The sequence below is a fragment of the Strigops habroptila genome, chromosome 10, assembly GCF_004027225.2.
Source record: "Strigops habroptila isolate Jane chromosome 10, bStrHab1.2.pri, whole genome shotgun sequence".
In the NCBI taxonomy this organism is placed as follows: domain Eukaryota; kingdom Metazoa; phylum Chordata; class Aves; order Psittaciformes; family Psittacidae; genus Strigops; species Strigops habroptila.
The window spans coordinates 28236406-28252669 of NC_046359.1; the positions used below are offsets into that span (position 1 = coordinate 28236406).

At 46.7% G+C, this 16264-nt stretch overlaps 2 protein-coding genes across 3 annotated transcripts in view; one reads left to right on the forward strand and one right to left on the reverse strand.

Moving 5' to 3' along the window:
• RHOQ (ras homolog family member Q) overlaps positions 1 to 9551 on the reverse strand; it is a 19203-nt gene extending 9652 nt beyond the window's left edge. The window contains exons 1-2 of one of the 2 annotated variants that reach the window (XM_030498753.1): positions 9064 to 9551; positions 8860 to 8918 (exon numbers count right to left, since the gene is read on the reverse strand). In XM_030498753.1, the coding sequence (XP_030354613.1) occupies positions 8860 to 8918; positions 9064 to 9205 (201 nt within the window). In that variant the 5' untranslated portion in view covers positions 9206 to 9551. The remainder of the gene's footprint in view (positions 1 to 8859; positions 8919 to 9063) is intronic. The other variant, XM_030498754.2, reaches the window with a different exon arrangement.
• TMEM247 (transmembrane protein 247) overlaps positions 9493 to 16264 on the forward strand; it is a 57569-nt gene continuing 50797 nt past the window's right edge. The window contains exon 1 of the mRNA XM_030498755.1: positions 9493 to 9682. The gene's annotated coding sequence lies outside the window, so the exon portion shown is untranslated. The remainder of the gene's footprint in view (positions 9683 to 16264) is intronic.

The following is a 16264-nucleotide window of genomic DNA, read 5'->3' on the forward strand; positions in this document are numbered from 1 at the left end:
TAGAGAGAAATAACTAGCTGGAAGATGGAGCCTGGTAAGATGGATTTTAGAGATTAGAGACGAGAAGGACAGAATACTTCTTCAATTATACACAAAATTGCATTTAAGTGATCAGAACTGATCCCTGTCTTAATGTGGGATTAAATACTTTCCAAATCCTACATCGTGCCATGTGGTGATGCTAAACTTTTCCTAGATGGCCTCAACAGAACACTCCCTCTCTCCCTCACCACAGGAACTTCAACTTGCTGGCTTTTTCGTGCTTTTCTAAAAGTGGAAGTCCCTGAATTTTCTCTGTAAGGCTTTTTAGTGTCTGTAACAACAGAACACGGATTCAACTGACTGCAAGCAGTATCGGCAAGCACAGTTCACATAAACATTTTATACCAGTTGTTTATCCACTACAGAGCTCCTAGAAGTGGCAGAGTAATTGCCATGGACAAGCCCTTTCACTCCTTACCTGTGACACTCCTCCACAGCCTTGTGATACTTATGAGGAATCACAAAGCTATGGAGCGTTCCTGCGCCAGTTCCTTTCTTACCATCAGTGACCTTATGAACAGCACTGTTCCCACACAGGATTTCCACTTTCCCCAGGAAATGGATTCCCCCGAGTTTGGGTGACTGCAGCCAAAAACAATCAGGGGTTTTCATTCTTTAAGAGATGGGCAATTAAAGATAAAACGTAAAACTTATCCTGGCACAGGGGATCTGGTCGGACCCTCTGCAGATCCTGCTCTTTGGAAAGATGGGCTCTTTCACTTTATTTTTACAGAAGAATATAACCATCAATAAATCTGTTCCCACAGAGAAAACAGACTATGGAATAGAGATGGTTTAATACAGTTATCCATATATCATTCATGACTTTTCATTTAGTAGCTATATAAATCCTGCCCAGACACAAAAGACTGATCAGTTAGGTGTCACATTCCCTTCCACTTTTTACAAATAAACCCCAAAAGCACATTCTTCAGTCCAGTGCTCAGCAACAGCTTTGTAAGACGGAAGACTTAAGCCTTCACACTGACTCCTCGGGATTAATTCCCATCACGCAACTTCTCAGAAGACGAAGTGCCAGAACACCAGTGCCATCATGTGCGCACTGAATAAACGCATCACAGTAAAAAGAGTTTCTGGAATTAAAGGAGTTCCTAAGAGTCTTCTGCGCCTCATTTTACGTCAAGTCCTGATTTGTTAGGGGTGACAGTTTCCATTCAAGAACGTGGTAAAACATTCAACAATTTCACTGCAGCAGACGTTAAGGCAGTTGAAGAACTGCCTATGTTTTTTCTTCCTGAAGTGAGGAATATGTAATCCATCTCTCTTCCCTGGCTGGGCTATCTGTTGGTTGTAACTACAGATGCATCCCAGATCACACACCTGGCATCCATCCCTTATTGACTCCACCACTGCATCCTAACTGGATATCAGTCCAAGAAGGAACCAGCATTAAGTCCTACAGATGATCCCTTAGCATTCATGGCTATACCTAATTTAGCGTGCAAGCTGCCTGAGGCACTTTCAGCCTGTGTTTTATTCATCCGAAGCAATGCGCTCACCCAGGGTGCTGACAGGTGCTCCTTTGCTCTGGAGAATAACGCTGCCACCTGCATTTTCATACGCACACCAGGAGTGCCAGCCATCACAAAGGGTTGCTGCATGTGCCACAACATGGATGCAGCACAGGGCAGGATAAAAACAGGCTGAGGATAGTAGCCACTAACGTGTCAAATGACACAACCCCTTCAGAACTGCTGGAAATGTCATGTGGCCTTCAGACACATTTTTCTTAACACAAATCATCCAGTCACCGATCCAAACCAAAGGGCTGCTTATAAAACCACAGAACAGAGCAGTAAGAAGATACCGTTCCCCTCCTCTCTGCCCTCATTTTGTATTTTTTCTAATGAGAGGAGGGGCAGTTTTGTTAGAAGTATAACTGCTCATTTGGAGGGTAAAAAAGTCAAGTCATGAACCTCTGTCCCAAAACATCCATTTTAGTAATGTTGGAGTTTACAGTTCACAATAAAACTGCAGTATTTGGAATCAGTGTGCTTTACATTGTTGCTTAAAGCCTGGGTTCCTGGAGAAAAATCACATCCTTTTTACCTTTAATTGAAAGATAAATTTCTGGTACCCTGCAGATACAGAGAAAACTTGACTACATGAAGCACAAAGGCTTAAAGAAAACCCACATCCAGCAAAGGGCCAAAGAAAAAGTCTCAAACCGTTCAGGTTCTTAGGCAGTGGTGTCTGCAGATAGGAAGAGCTGACTCATCACTTCGAATGCCAGGACTGGCAAAACCTCGGTACTGCTGAAGTTTTATGTCTACTTTATCCATGTGTTCTCAATAAAGGAACTGGAATAAAGCTTACTAAAATCAGCAATAGTGTGCCTGCTAACATAGAGCTTTGGATCAGACTCTAACACGCATTGTAAGCCCTCTGGATCGCAGGTCTGTGCTGTGGAGGCAGTACTCTAGTCTAAATCTGATTTTGTGTGCTTTAAGAGGTAGTTTGGAGGCTGAATCAAGAGTTGGGCTATGCATGAAAAAGATGCATTTTTTCATACTCTCATATTTACCAAAATATAAGGAGCTTTTTGCAAAGGAAATGGATTTCAGTCAAGAAGTCTGATTGTGGACCTGCCAAAAATTCCATCTTGTATGTTCTCTATCAGAAACTAACTCTGCAGCTCATGGCACCTTACCCGCCGGTCCCATTCTATCACTTCTGCCTCCAGCAGTACAGCCGTGTACTGTATGATACTCGAATGAGTGCAGGTGCACACACCACCTTAAAATCAAGTCAGAAGGTAAGAGGATGTGCAATAACATTGTGCTGGAAGAGCAATATTCATTGCTTGTATTCAGTGTTGCCTTTTTAGCTGCTGCTGTTTGGATAGCATTGAAAGATGTTGCTGTACCTCGAAGAAATTATAAATCAGTAAAATTCAGAGAGAACTTGGTCAGAAACTAAAGGATATCTTACCCCAGGAAAAAGGATTTTTATTGGACCACATAATCCATGTTTAGCAAGAATCTCTCTCTGTCAGTAGTCTTCATTAAAAAATTGAAGTTCCAAAGAACCTCTCAAGCTTTGGGTTCTTTACTTTGGTCTGCCATTAACCTACTGATAGATCCGTAAAGACATGCTGGATCTACCTTTTGAAACCCATGCCTTGCATTTGATGTTAACATAACACAGTGCCGCTATTCAGAAGTGCTATGGGGCTTTTGACACTCTGAAAATGAAACATAACTGTCCTGAGTTTCCAACATACACTCAGTGGATGCAGCACCTGCCATCCCGAGGCTCCCCATCTGGTGATAGCAATACTTACCTACCTTTCTAGGAAAGCAGTGATGCTTTCAGAGTGTGAGTCACAGCTCTCAGCAAGGGAGGCATGTGAACGTGAGCTTTGCACTGGGATTATTGTTGCTGGAAGGCCATTTTTAAAAGCAAACCTGAAGATTTGAGTCCCCTTCTTTTAAAGGGAAAGCCCATCTTTGCTTCAACACTTGTCTAGAGAACCGTCAACATAAGAGATTGTACGCTCAGGGACTTCACCTCTGTCTTTTGCATTGAAAAACTTAAATTTCAAAGGGAGAAAACAGGCACGGCTTTATTTTATCTGCTCACATCCAGTTGTTGCTGAAGAGTGTTAAATCTACGTGGCTGGCAATATCCTGAAGCAGAGAGCAGCTCTGGCGGAGGCTGAGCTATTCATAGGCCAGCACGGCGGCTGGAGCTGGGCTGGAGCGGGCTCATGAGCTCACAGCTCCCCAGTGCCAGCTGCCAGCTCGGCTGGGACAGTATGAAGGGAGTGAGGGAGAATGCATGTGGGAGAAGGGAGGCGCAGGGGGGGCAGAAAGGGGACAGGATGTCAATTGCTAACATCTCATTTTCAGATCTGCCAAGATCATGTTATATGTTTCGGCGTGTACAGCTCTACAGTAAAGGGTGGCAGGCTTTGCGTTGTGTGAGACCTTGCTTGCATGTTCCAGGCTTCCATTTGGCACTATGCTGCGTGGTAGGTGCAACTCAGAAGGTGTAACGTGGTCTGAGGAGGCACATGTCTATTTCACAACAGATCAGCCAACATGATCAGCAGCTGCCTCTCCTTTCAGTAGGACACTGAAGTGGTACCTGTTCGTTCAGGACTACCGACCAAAGCTGGGACAAACAGCCAGCAAGGAACACAAATATTACTTCTATTCCTTGTTTTATTTATAGCAACCACAGCAAGCTTGTTGACCATCCATTCTAATAACCACACCTCCACCCCTCTCTTTCCTACTGGCACATTCACAGCTACAACTGCTTGTTTTGACACCTTGCCTTAATGTGGACACTGATCTTGCTAATACTGGAGTCAGTTTTACGCACTTCAGCAGCCTGACCAACTTTAATACAAAATTGCTTTTAACACCAGGGCCTCTGTTACAACCAAAACATCAGCGTATCCAAATCAAATGGCTGCTGCTGCAACCACAGTAGCCATTGGTATCTGAGCTGAGAGGCTTGTTCTGCTCTTGTGCTTAGCATGTTCTGTGGCTACGGTTTTGGTGACAGTTGAGAAGGCACTGACAGCTTTATTGTACCAGACCTACAGCTTGTCCTGTTTGTATTAGGGCCTTTAAGGCACAGAAATACAAGCGGAAAGCCAAGGAACACAGTTTACCTCAGCTTTGTCCAACCAGGCCAGGCTAGTGTCACAACACCGAGTGATGCTGAGGGATACAGACGTTATTATTAGGCACTGCACCACAGCAAGATTCACTCTGCTCCTTCTGTACCTTGCTCTGCACTACTCAGACACTGGCTTGGTGCCAAACCTGCACCAAACAGCCATGCTATGCCTCAGCATCTCTCTTCCCAGGGCAGCTGGAGCAGCACAGGCTCTGCTCCTGCATCCCCTCCATCCTGCCTGACAGTTCTTCACAGCAAGGGTACGGGAGCAGAGCAAGGCTTCCACCTGTATGTGGTCAGCACATCCTGAAGGAATCAATGAAACCCCCCCAGACTGAGAGGAGGATGGACCCCAACTGCCATTTTAAGCAGCAGCCTTCAATATGGAGTGAAATCCCCAAGAGGCAACTCCTGTGGGCCCTCCCACTTATCCCTATCATTTGGGACGTGGCAAGGCGACACGCAGCACACGTCTTCGTTAGTGCTTACAGATACTTCTCCATTGTGAGAGCTGGCAGCATTATTTTTGGTACTATAGAAGATCAAAATGATCATCACTTGTCACCAGTTAAAAGCCTTCTACCACAGTGCAGTGAACAGACCCCTGATGAAGCCACCATTCTCTTCCCAGACTGATTTTGCCCCGTACCCCTGCTCAATGAAGAGCAGCACTGACATGCAGTTAAGTCTCCCAGAACAAGAGAGGCTACTGCAAAACCAAAGGCATCCAAGCATCAGTACCACAAGCACCTTACATTCACACTCCAGCACACTGATGCTCCCAGCTCCAGGTGATGCAGGTAGGTTCCACAGTTCTTCCTGGGGAAACCAAGGCCCACTCCAAGCCCAGCCAGTCTCAGCACATGGCTCTGTGCAGCAGCAAGGCTAAAAGGAGCTGCCGGCTCCACCTCTGGAGGAATTGCTGGAGGAATGTCCCCTCGGACACCACCGGCACTGGATTCCCACCTGCCTCCCTGGCACAGGAGCTGCCTCCACAGCTGCAAACCCAAATGGGCTCCGAGAGCCTCCCCTGCCCAGCAGCTGTACTGGCTGTTTGAACCAGGGCCGCAGTATTTTCAGCCAGAGAGAAGCCTGCCTGAGCTCACACACACACCCCCTAAGGGGGAAGGTCTGTCTGCATATAAACTGAAGTTTGTGGACTGCTAGTGGCATTTTTCCTGCTATATATAACCTGGGGGGAAAAGAAATGGGACTTTATTGATTTATTCTCAACCTACTTTAAACTCACAAGGATATGATGCATTATGTCATCAGTTGCTACATGTGATCCTGTGTGTGTTGTGAAGAAGCGAGCTAGAAATGAGTACTGGATGCTATGAACCCAAAAGCTTGCAACTCCTCTGCCAAACAGAAGTCTGTCACAAGTTGCTAAACACATAACCACGCAAGTTAAAGAGACCCACAGGCTGATTAAGTCAGTATTTCAGGGAGATGAGCCTGCTGTGCACCAGCTATGAATCAAGAGGTCTTTAATCCTTGCTCTGCTATGGGCTTCCTGCATGGATTTGGACCCTCTCTTTACCCTCTATCTCCCCTCCCCCCGAAATGAGATGTGTAGATTGTACCTCTGTACTCTGTCCAGAGCTGGGAGTATAAACACGCTGAAGACTGTGAACTACTTAGATACCACAGTGATCACACGCTGCCAAGTTGTGATAAAACGATACTATCAGGCCAGTATTTTACAGTACAACTATTTGGGGATGACAGAATTAGAAGTGAAAGCACTGATGTGTGCTGGCACAGAAATCCCAACTCTGAGCAGCACAGAACCCAAGCCGTACAGAAGTCTGTGCGAGCAGCAGGCATGCACCAGATGCAGCACAGTTTCCTCAACACAGAGAGGGCACCATCAGCTCACGTCTTTCCTGCTCTTTACGTATTGAAGCTTTAAAGAAAGGTTTCTGTTATCACAGCTCTGGGAAGTCCAGCTTGTCAGCATGCTCTCTGACAAAGCAGCTTTTAGCTGAATGGAATTGCTGGACTGGCATCTTCACAGACTCCCGCCTTGGTTGTGCTGGATGTTGGGATGGGGTTCCCATGGGCAGATGTCCACCAGTGCCCCAAACATGCTGAAGTGGGATGGGGATAATGGTGAAGATTTTACTAGCACCCCAGGTCTGTCTAAAACAGGAGTTTTGCCAAGGCCAGATATATTTGTAAAGGTAGCCTCATTAAAACACCCGACATGAGCTGAGGCTCCTCGGAATTAGGCCAGCAGGATCTGGTCCTGGGCACATCAGAAACTGCTCTGTGATTCAAACTTAAAGATTTCAGCTTTTCAGAATTCGGGGAAAGACAGAAAAAGAAAAGAAAAAGCTTAACCCAACTTTTTACACGTCTGTATATACAATTTCACACTGAACAGACTTTGCTTAGCATAACAGGCAGGAATACCTTCACTTGCTGTTTGTTGTAAACTGGCCCTGTAAGCTGGTTTACCTTACTGGCTTCTGAGGAGGCCAAAGGTCACTCAGTTTTGTACTCAGCATATTCAGGCAGAGAGAGGATACCACAAAACCACCTTAGTTAAGGTTACACAGAGCTAACAACACCACACGCTCCCATTAATAGCAACAAACCAGCACAAGCAGTTTGAGACGGCATCCACAAACAAGCCATGCATGTGTGCAGCAGTGCCAGGGTCACTTTCACATGTTCCAATGCTCTTTATAAGAAAAAGATAAAAATAATTGCATATTAACCAAATGCTTTATATGCCTGAGCACTCGGACCTCATTTTGTAACCTACTTAAGCAGCGTTTTACAAGCTGTGTTTTGAACCACTTACTACTGACAAGCAGGGCTATGACAATAGTAAGAAATGCACTTGGCATAACTTTGACTACTTTGTGTTTACGTCAGGGAAGATGACAACCATGAAGTCAGACTTTTTGGGAAGTCTCACTCTTCAGGCATCAGCTTTCTGGAAATAGGGCTGTTTGCTACAGCTCTTACGGAACTAATTTTATTGCTGATTTCAGGCCTAACCAAGATATAAAAGACCGGTTAAATGCTTCTTCCCTTGCTTCAGGCTGTTTGCAGATCTAACAAGGCTCACTAACTTAGGCAGCAGTTGTTTAATTAAGTACAGGAATAACATGGTTCAAAAAAAGGTCTCCAGCCTCTGCAAGTCCGGTGCCATTATCTTACTAGTTGCTCTTCACAAGAAGGAAGCATGTCTGAGGTCATGTGAGAGCAGAACACATGCTCGCGCAGCAAGGAGAAGTTTTAACACAAGGAATACACAACTTTACACAAACCCATGCAGCATTTCTGCCTAAGCCCTGCACCTCCTGGGGTCAGGCCCTTCACAAACTATTTTGTTTCCAACGAGGCATCTCCAGACTCGCATTCTTTAAGCCAGGGGACCGAGCTCAGCCCGTGCCACACAAGTTAAGCTGAGAAGTGACTTGAGTAATGGAGCCCTTTAGAAACTGCTACGCCAGTGACCCCCCCCGAACACCAAGCATCTTATCGATCACTGAAGTTACTTCAGATACATATAGACACAGCATCTTTCAAAACAGGCTGTAATAATCTCAACCTGAATCACTCGAATTGTCTGGGATAGCAAAAGAAACCTGGGTTATCTCAAAGGCAGTGGCTGAGAATTACATGTTATGATTTTCTACCTTTAAGTTGAACAACTCTCTTCAGCTATTCAAGAGCTGTGAAGTGCCAGCAAGGCGAGCTGCAGCACTCTGGGGCTCTACCCGGCCTGACGCGTTTGAGGCAGCAAGTTTCCTCCGTGCTAAGGAAGGCTCATTTCCCCCCTCCAAACGCCGGCGGGAGGGTCGGCACCGGGCCGGGGGGATGACCGAGGCCGGGGGGATGCTGAGCCCGGAGCGCTGCCCCAGCCCCGGCCGGGCGCTGCCGCGGCGCCCCGGCCGCAGCCCCCCCGGAGCCGGGCACCCACCGCTAAAAATAACGCTCGTGACCGCTCGCCCGCCCTCGGGAACACGGGTTGGATCGATGGTTTTCTTCTAAAGCCGGTTTGTATCAATCGCACCCCCCCTCCCCCCCCCCCCGCACCTCCGCCAACCCGCCTCTGAATCACCCAGCCCGGACCGCAGCCCTGCCAATAACTTCAGCAGGGGATCGCCGCGGGGCCGGGGGTCCGCGGGAGCGCTCGGCACTCACCTGGCCGGCGGTGTCGTACAGCCCCAGCAGGTACTGCTTGCCCCCGACGGTAACGCTGACTGCGAGGGGGAAGAAACACAGCGGGTGAGGGGGGCAAACCTCGGCCGAGTCCCCCCCATCGCCTGCCGGCAGAGTAAGGCCGGAGACGGAGGGAGGGAGGAAGGGAGAGAGGGCAGCAGAGCCGCCGGGCCCCTCGCCGCTCACCTGCGTAGTGGTCGAAGACGGTGGGCACGTACTCCTCGGGGAAGGCGTCGTTGGCGTAGCTCATCAGCAGGCACGTCTTGCCCACGGCGCCGTCCCCCACCACCACGCACTTGAGCATGACCGCCGCGCTGCCATGGGCCATGGCCGGACACCGCCCTCATGGCCCCGCGGGCGCGCCCCGCCGCGCCGGGCCCCCCGGCATCGGCACCGCCGCCGCCGCTCAGCGGGCGCCCCCGCCGGCCCCCGCCGGGCGCGGCCCCCCCGCCATCCGCCGCCGCGCTGGGCCCGGCGGGAGCCGCCTTCCCCCGGCCGCGGCCGCGCCGCGCAGGGAGAGCGGGGCCGGCCGCAGGCGGGGAGCGGCCCCACGCGTGTGCTGGCGGCGGGGCCGCGCTGCGGGGCCGGGCGGCGCGCTGGCCGCGCTGCCCGCAGACGCACGGAGCAGGAGCGCTCCGCGGGTTCCCTGCGCGCTGCGCGCAGCTCCTGCCCCGCCGAGGCAGCGGGGAGGAGGGTTAATTCCGTGCTCGTTACCCTCTCGTCCCGTCCTGTCCGCCCACCATCGCCCTGTACGTACAAAGGAAACTTCGGTCGCATCCTCCGGCAGTACCCCCTGAGTGAGCCCGTAAGTATGGAAATAACCAAGGATATTTTATTTTCTACGCTGAGTCCATCGTATTGGGGTCTGAAATGCAGGAGGGGGCGTATATTTAAGGACACCAACGTGTGTGGTTTAAATAATCTTCAGCACTCATTTGAAAGTCAAAAGGACCAGAGGACAATACCTAAAGAGAGTAGGTAGTGCCTGAAAAAGGAGCGAAATCCTGCTCCCACTAATGTCAGTGGCAAAACCCCCTCCATTCCGTAGCAGGGGTTTCCAACGTCACGTTGTCAAATGGTGTGAAACCTGTCAGACAGAAAACAATTGCCTTTCCTAGACTGTATTTTTTCCAGGTTTATGCTGCGAATCACGACAAAACACATCACGCAGCAGCGTGAACCACGAGGAGACCTCTGTTGTATGGTTTGTGTTTCTATTCGGTCTGACATGCTTGAGGGGGAAAATAAATGCAAATCCCACATTGCACAAAGCTTACCTGAATATCCCATAAAACACGTTTTCAATCAGGACAAAATGGAAAAGTTATCACTTTGCAAGTTTTTCAGCTTTAGTCAACCAAACTTTTGTGCCCTCGTACCCCAGAGGGGGAAAGCGGGACATCCAAGACTGTTCTGCTGCGATCTCCTACTCATTCATCCAGAGAGCATCAACCCAGACCCCATGAGTAGACAGAGGCTGCTCGGGGAGGTATTTCCTCAGCCCTTTGGAAGATGCCAGCTCTAAAAGAAAGCTAGGTTTACCAAGGAATCGTCTGGCAGCCAGCACAGGACTTGGTGCACAGGTCTCCCAGAGAGCAAATTTTCCTCACAAGCGGGTCTGTCTTGCGCAAGCAGCTATTTTGGAGGGGGACGGGGGGGGTTGGAACTAGATGCAGGAGAACTGCTTTACAGCAACCTTACTCATGCTACCTGAGTTTAGAGGTTCCCCGGTACCCCCTGAGGGACTTGAAAGCATGCAAATATTCAGTGGCCCAGGTCATCTGCTCAGTTTTCATAGAATCCCAGACTGGTTTGGATTGGAAGGGACCGTAAAGCTCATCCAGTTCCAACCCCTGCCACGGGCAGGGACACCTTCCACTAGAGCAGGTTGCTCCAAGCCCCGTCCAGTCTGGCCTTGAACACTGCCAGGAATGGGGCAGCCACGGCTTCTCTGGGCAACCCACCAATTACATGTTTAGGAGCGCCCAACACCTGCATCCCTGGGCAGCAGCATCCCAGGCCAACGCCTGCGCAGCCGGCGGGAAGTACGTCGTCCGGTCTGCTGCTTGCTTAATTGCTAGTGTTGCTTCTCCAATCCTGTAATCATTGTTTTGAACTTGCACAATCTCAGCCAAATGATTCTCATTCAGTCTCTCTCAGACAATGGATGGCCAATTAGTCTGCACTGAGTGTTTAGACTGAATGAAGATAGGGAACTGCTAAACTGAAATGGTTGCCTGGCTGGTCGCACAGCCACAGGGAATCACGTAGCTGTGGGACCTTGTAGAGCCTCAGAAGAGCCCCACAGCCCCATGGAATCACACACAGGGGCTCAGGACTTAAGTGCTCGGGTGGTTTCACCCACAGTGTATTTCTTACTGCCCGTTTCAACCCTTTGCAGATGTCATTTTCCAGCAGGCACCCACACCAGTGTGATAAGCAGTGATACGCTCACCAAGTGTTCCTGGAAATTGATTTCTTCTCTTGAACTCTTCTGCATTTCAGCAGCTCCCTAAGAATGTGTTAGAGCCTCTGCTGGTGTCAACTGATGTGGCTCGGCAGAGGAATTTGACTCAGCTGTACCTTGGCACAATGAATACCTTACCAGGAATCACATCTATCTTTCAGGTAGATGAACAATCTGTTCTGTGTAATACACTTCCATTTTTTCAGCAGTACAAACATAAAAAGTGTTAAAATAATTACCTACCTATGACAAATATTATTGTAAATATCTTTATTAAAGACACTAAATCTAACCATTTTTCTCTAACTTCCTTCATAAGGTAGTAAAATAAATCAGTATGAAATGTTAAAAGGAAACTCTTTTCCCCTTAGTGATATTTAAAATGTATTTTTACTTCCCATTGTTTACTATAAAGTTGTTACAAAATAAAAAACAGTTTAATTCTTCACAAAGAATTAATTTCTAAGAGCAGTTTGTGACTAGTTCTAACTTACACACTGAACAGTGACTTTAGTATCACATATGAGTGCTAAACAGCCCTTTTTTTTTCACTTTAGGAATTAAAACTTTGCTTTGTAGGACTGCTGTAAGGCCTCTCTATACATATGGAGAGTGACTTTTTACAGGGGCATGTAGGGAGGGGACAAGGGGCAATGGCTTTAAACTGACAGAGGGGAGATTCAGATAAGACATTAAGAAGAAACTCTCTACTGTGAGGGTGGGGAGGCGCTGGCACCAGAGAAGCTGTGGCTGCCCCATCCCTGGCAGGGGGTTGGAACTAAATGATCTTTAAGGTCCCTTCCAACCCAAGCCATTCTATGATTCTATGGCAGGAGGCTGAGCACTCACAGTAATGCAGCTGGATTGCCCTTAGGAATAAGGCCTGTTGCAAATAATTGAGGTCAGTAATGGAGCAAAGTGTGTCTAATAAATGATGGGCAGCCCATGAGGACACAAGTCTAGTGAAACCCCACAGGTGGCCGTGCAGCTAGACAACAGAAGATAAACATTTCTGGGAAGCAGTTTCTGGGGTAAACAAGCTTCTGAAAGTGAGAACATGGAGTGGGACCATGAAATAGGATCCCAAAGTCCTTTATCTGAGTTACCAACCGTGGGAAAAATAGAAGAGAAAGCAGTGGAGTCAGGCCTCAGTAAGCACCTGAAGACCTGTTTGGTCTATGGAACCAGGGAATAAACATTGTTAATCATCTAAATTCAATACAGTTTGAGAAGATAAATGTGTCCAGCTCAGTTAGTAACATGTCTCTAACTCTGAGGTTAAGTTTACACAGTATGGTCATTTTCATCAGATGTTCTGCTGTGTGTTGTGACTACACTCCAGTGTTTCATTCTCCTGCCAGATAAGCGGCGGTGCCTCACTTTGTCACCAGACTGATGTGCACCAGAGAGTGGCCATGCATCTCACTACACAGGTGGACATCTCCCCATGTTGGGTGAAATAGCTTCATGGGAGTAGCCAATATTTGAGGAAACACACCTAAAAATGCCATGTTCCAGCCAAAGCTCAAAGTGATGTGTGAAAAACACCCAAATTAGTCCCACAAAGTCCATCAGAGAATTCATTTTTTAGGCGTCCCTGTCTGTGGAAGATTGGAGCAATGGCTTACGATTCTCTGAAACAACTTTTAGACTTACAAGGAGTGTTGAGTCTTTAGGAAGGTCAGTGGAAAGGGCAATGCCATCTGACTGCCGTGTTTGCAGCGTATTGTCTTTCAGGCCAATCAATCTCGAGCAGAGCTGTCCCCAGGCAGCAGAAGGTAACACTTGAATGGACACGACGCAAGCCTGCTTTCAGTCAGAATGATTTACCGTTGTCATAAATGGTGAGAACACCATTTTTGCAAGTTAGGAATCTGATGGTGACAGTTTTGCTTCTCTGCCCAAGATTATGTGAGGCAGAGAATGTTTCTGTATCCCAGCTGATATAAAGGAAACAAATCACATATTTCTAATATGCCAGAAATGGACAGGCAATTCAATAGCTGCAGATCCAATTCCTTCTGAATGTCAGTTTCTACTCTATCCCCAAATTTTGTTTTAATCATTTGGAAGAGCACCGGTACCAATTTCCTCCCAGTTTAAAGGGTCCTGACTGCTTGCTTTCCTCATAATGCGTTTCATGAACACAGTGATGTCTCCAGGCAAAGGCAAAAAGTATATAAAATCAGAATAGACCAGGATGACCCATTTTAGGTCATCTGCTGTAGTCTCTAATTGTGAGAGCAATTACTGTACCTGTAGTGATCCTCTTCTCGGAATGGGGCTGAACATCGTGAGCAGGGGAAACCTCACTTATCCTGTTCAGGGAGCAACCTAATGTGGTGCATTATATGTGAAGCTGCTGCACAGGTCTCTTGAACTGTCTCGTCTTATTCTGTTAATGCTGTTACAGCTTGTGACACTTTATTAACCACCCTAAATAATTTCCTTCCTTTTTGCATGGATGTAACTTGAGATGGGAGGGTTTTCTTGACTAAAGCAAAACAGTGGCACCAGGACCAAAACTAGAGCCCATTGCTGAGAATGAGGGACAGCGTTTTAAAAACAAATTTAGCACTAGCCTCTGGAAAGTGTCACAGTCACTACTCTGTGTGCTTTTTCTTAATACCTGTAGTGCAGGAGCTTTAAAGATGGTCACAGAAAATACACCAGTGGGCCCATTTGCTCTGAAAGGGCAGCTCCTTTGAGGTGAATACTTTTTGAATTCATATGAATCCCATGAAAATGTTTTAAGAAAGGCAGAAAAATGTTCTTTGAAACATCCAGGTTTTTATATTTTTAGAGCAAAACATTTTCATTTCTAAATCACTCTGGTTTCAATTTAAGTTAGCATGATGTTAGAATACAGGGTTACATAAATTGAAACGTGATATCATTAAACATTTCAATTAGCTTCATTTTTCTTTTAGAAGTTTTTTGTTTGGTTGGGTTTTTTAATGGATTTCAAAATGTTTAGGTTGCATTCCTGATCAGGACAAAGACAAACCTCCGAATTGGTCATGAAAGTGAATTTTTATCCTCTGCATGGCTGATGCACTCCCTCATGCTCATGGCATGCTAAACTGTGGTAAGAGAGCATGTTCCCTTCTTACTCAGAATACCTTCTAATCCTTGAAATCTCTTTCTCAGTGTTTTCATTAATGAAGTGCCCAGTTTTCAACGTCATGGTCCAAGTATAACCAAGTGCTCAACAAGTGCTGGCCACTTTGGAGCTGTGATTCTTTTAGATTTATATCCCAAGAATACATCTGATTTTGCAACAGTGCTGTATTGCCACACCATTATTAATAATTGTTCTACTGTATCACAATAGAGTCTTTTGTCCTCAATTGTTTGATTTGAATAGGAACTGCTCAAATATAGAGTGGAAAACAGTTTCTCTTCTATGAATGAGTAAAAAGGAGAGCAAGTGAGTGAACTCAGGGTTAAAATTGACAGGATCAGGCTGATACAAGCCATGGGTACATGCTGTGCTTTCCAGGTTTCTCTGTCCTAAGGAATAGCTGTGAATTTGATTGGTTTTCCTAAAATCCATTTCGTAAGATCTTACCTAATCTTTTTCTTGATTTCTCCAGGTTTATCTATCTCATGCTGACTCCTGTAATACCTCTCAAATCAGTGTTTACTGACAAATTTGTGAGCATGCTACTTAGCAGCTCCTCTTAGGAAAGTAAGGAAGAAATTAAATATAACACTACTGTACTACAGTTGGAAAAGAAGATCCCTTAGGGAGAATGGAAGTAAAAAAGAGAAGGAAAGCCAAAGCAGGGTGAAGGATGCTGCATGGAATGGAAGGAGATAGAAGAATGAGAAAATTACCTTTGATGAAGTCTGTATTTAAGTTTGAATTTTCGTGTAGTCTGGATTTCTTTCATCAGCTTTTTTGAAGTTGGTTCTTGATCTGCTTGATAGACAGAAGCAAGCCCCTAAACTAGTAAATCTTCATTCGTTTGTAAAGCCGAATGCTGAAACAAACTTCTTTCTTGATTTGAGGATGTTCCACTCAGGGATATGTAGTCATTTTTAAACCCATGCTAGTTATCAGCTTCCTGGTGAAGTAAAGTCTAGTGTTATGAGGAGGTAAAGAATGGCGATGGATGGGATACTCAGAAATGGGGGTGGATGGCAGAGAACAGGAGAAGTGAATGTGGGGGACCCTGCAGCATCCCAGTGCTCAGTCCTGCCCTAGGACCTGAACCCACCCCTCCCTGCACGAGGAGGGAAAGGATAAGTCCTTCTTTGGCTGTCCTCTTCAGCAACTTGTCCTGTAATCTGGCATGTGGAGAACGCCTGAAGGGATTCAAAAACAGACCTGAGGACAGAAATGCAGACTTGGGGAATCTAGCATGTGCAGGGGAGGATGGGCTGTAAGCAGCTCGCTGTGAAGCATGAGAAACTCCTTAAGTGCTAATAGCTTCTAAAAAGCTAATGGCTTCACAGGGCTGGAAGAGAAGAGTGTGCTCGAAATTTTCTCAGGCAGGGTTGTGCATTTCTGATAGGAAGTGGCGAGGAGGGAGAAAAGGACAGACACATCGTTTCCTTCTTAGGCATTTCTTGTAATCTACATGGAACTGTAATGTCTGAGGATTCTCTCATCACACTGTTAACTTCATCTTCGAAATATTTCAGTGAGTGGTGACAACTCCCTTCCACAAAACAACGGAGAGAACAGGGCTTCAGAGTCACAGGGCTCCCTTTACTTCATTTCAGTAGTGCTGGTGTTGCAGTAGTAACTACAAGCGCTTAAAGAACTTCTAAGATCTACAGAAAAAAGTCCCTATTAAAAACATTACTTTGCTGAAAAGATTTGCTAACATATGGTTAAGATTGCTCACTTGCTTCCTGAAAGTCAAGCTCAGCATAATTCAAACCTCTGAGAAACCAGGAAATACAGGGAAG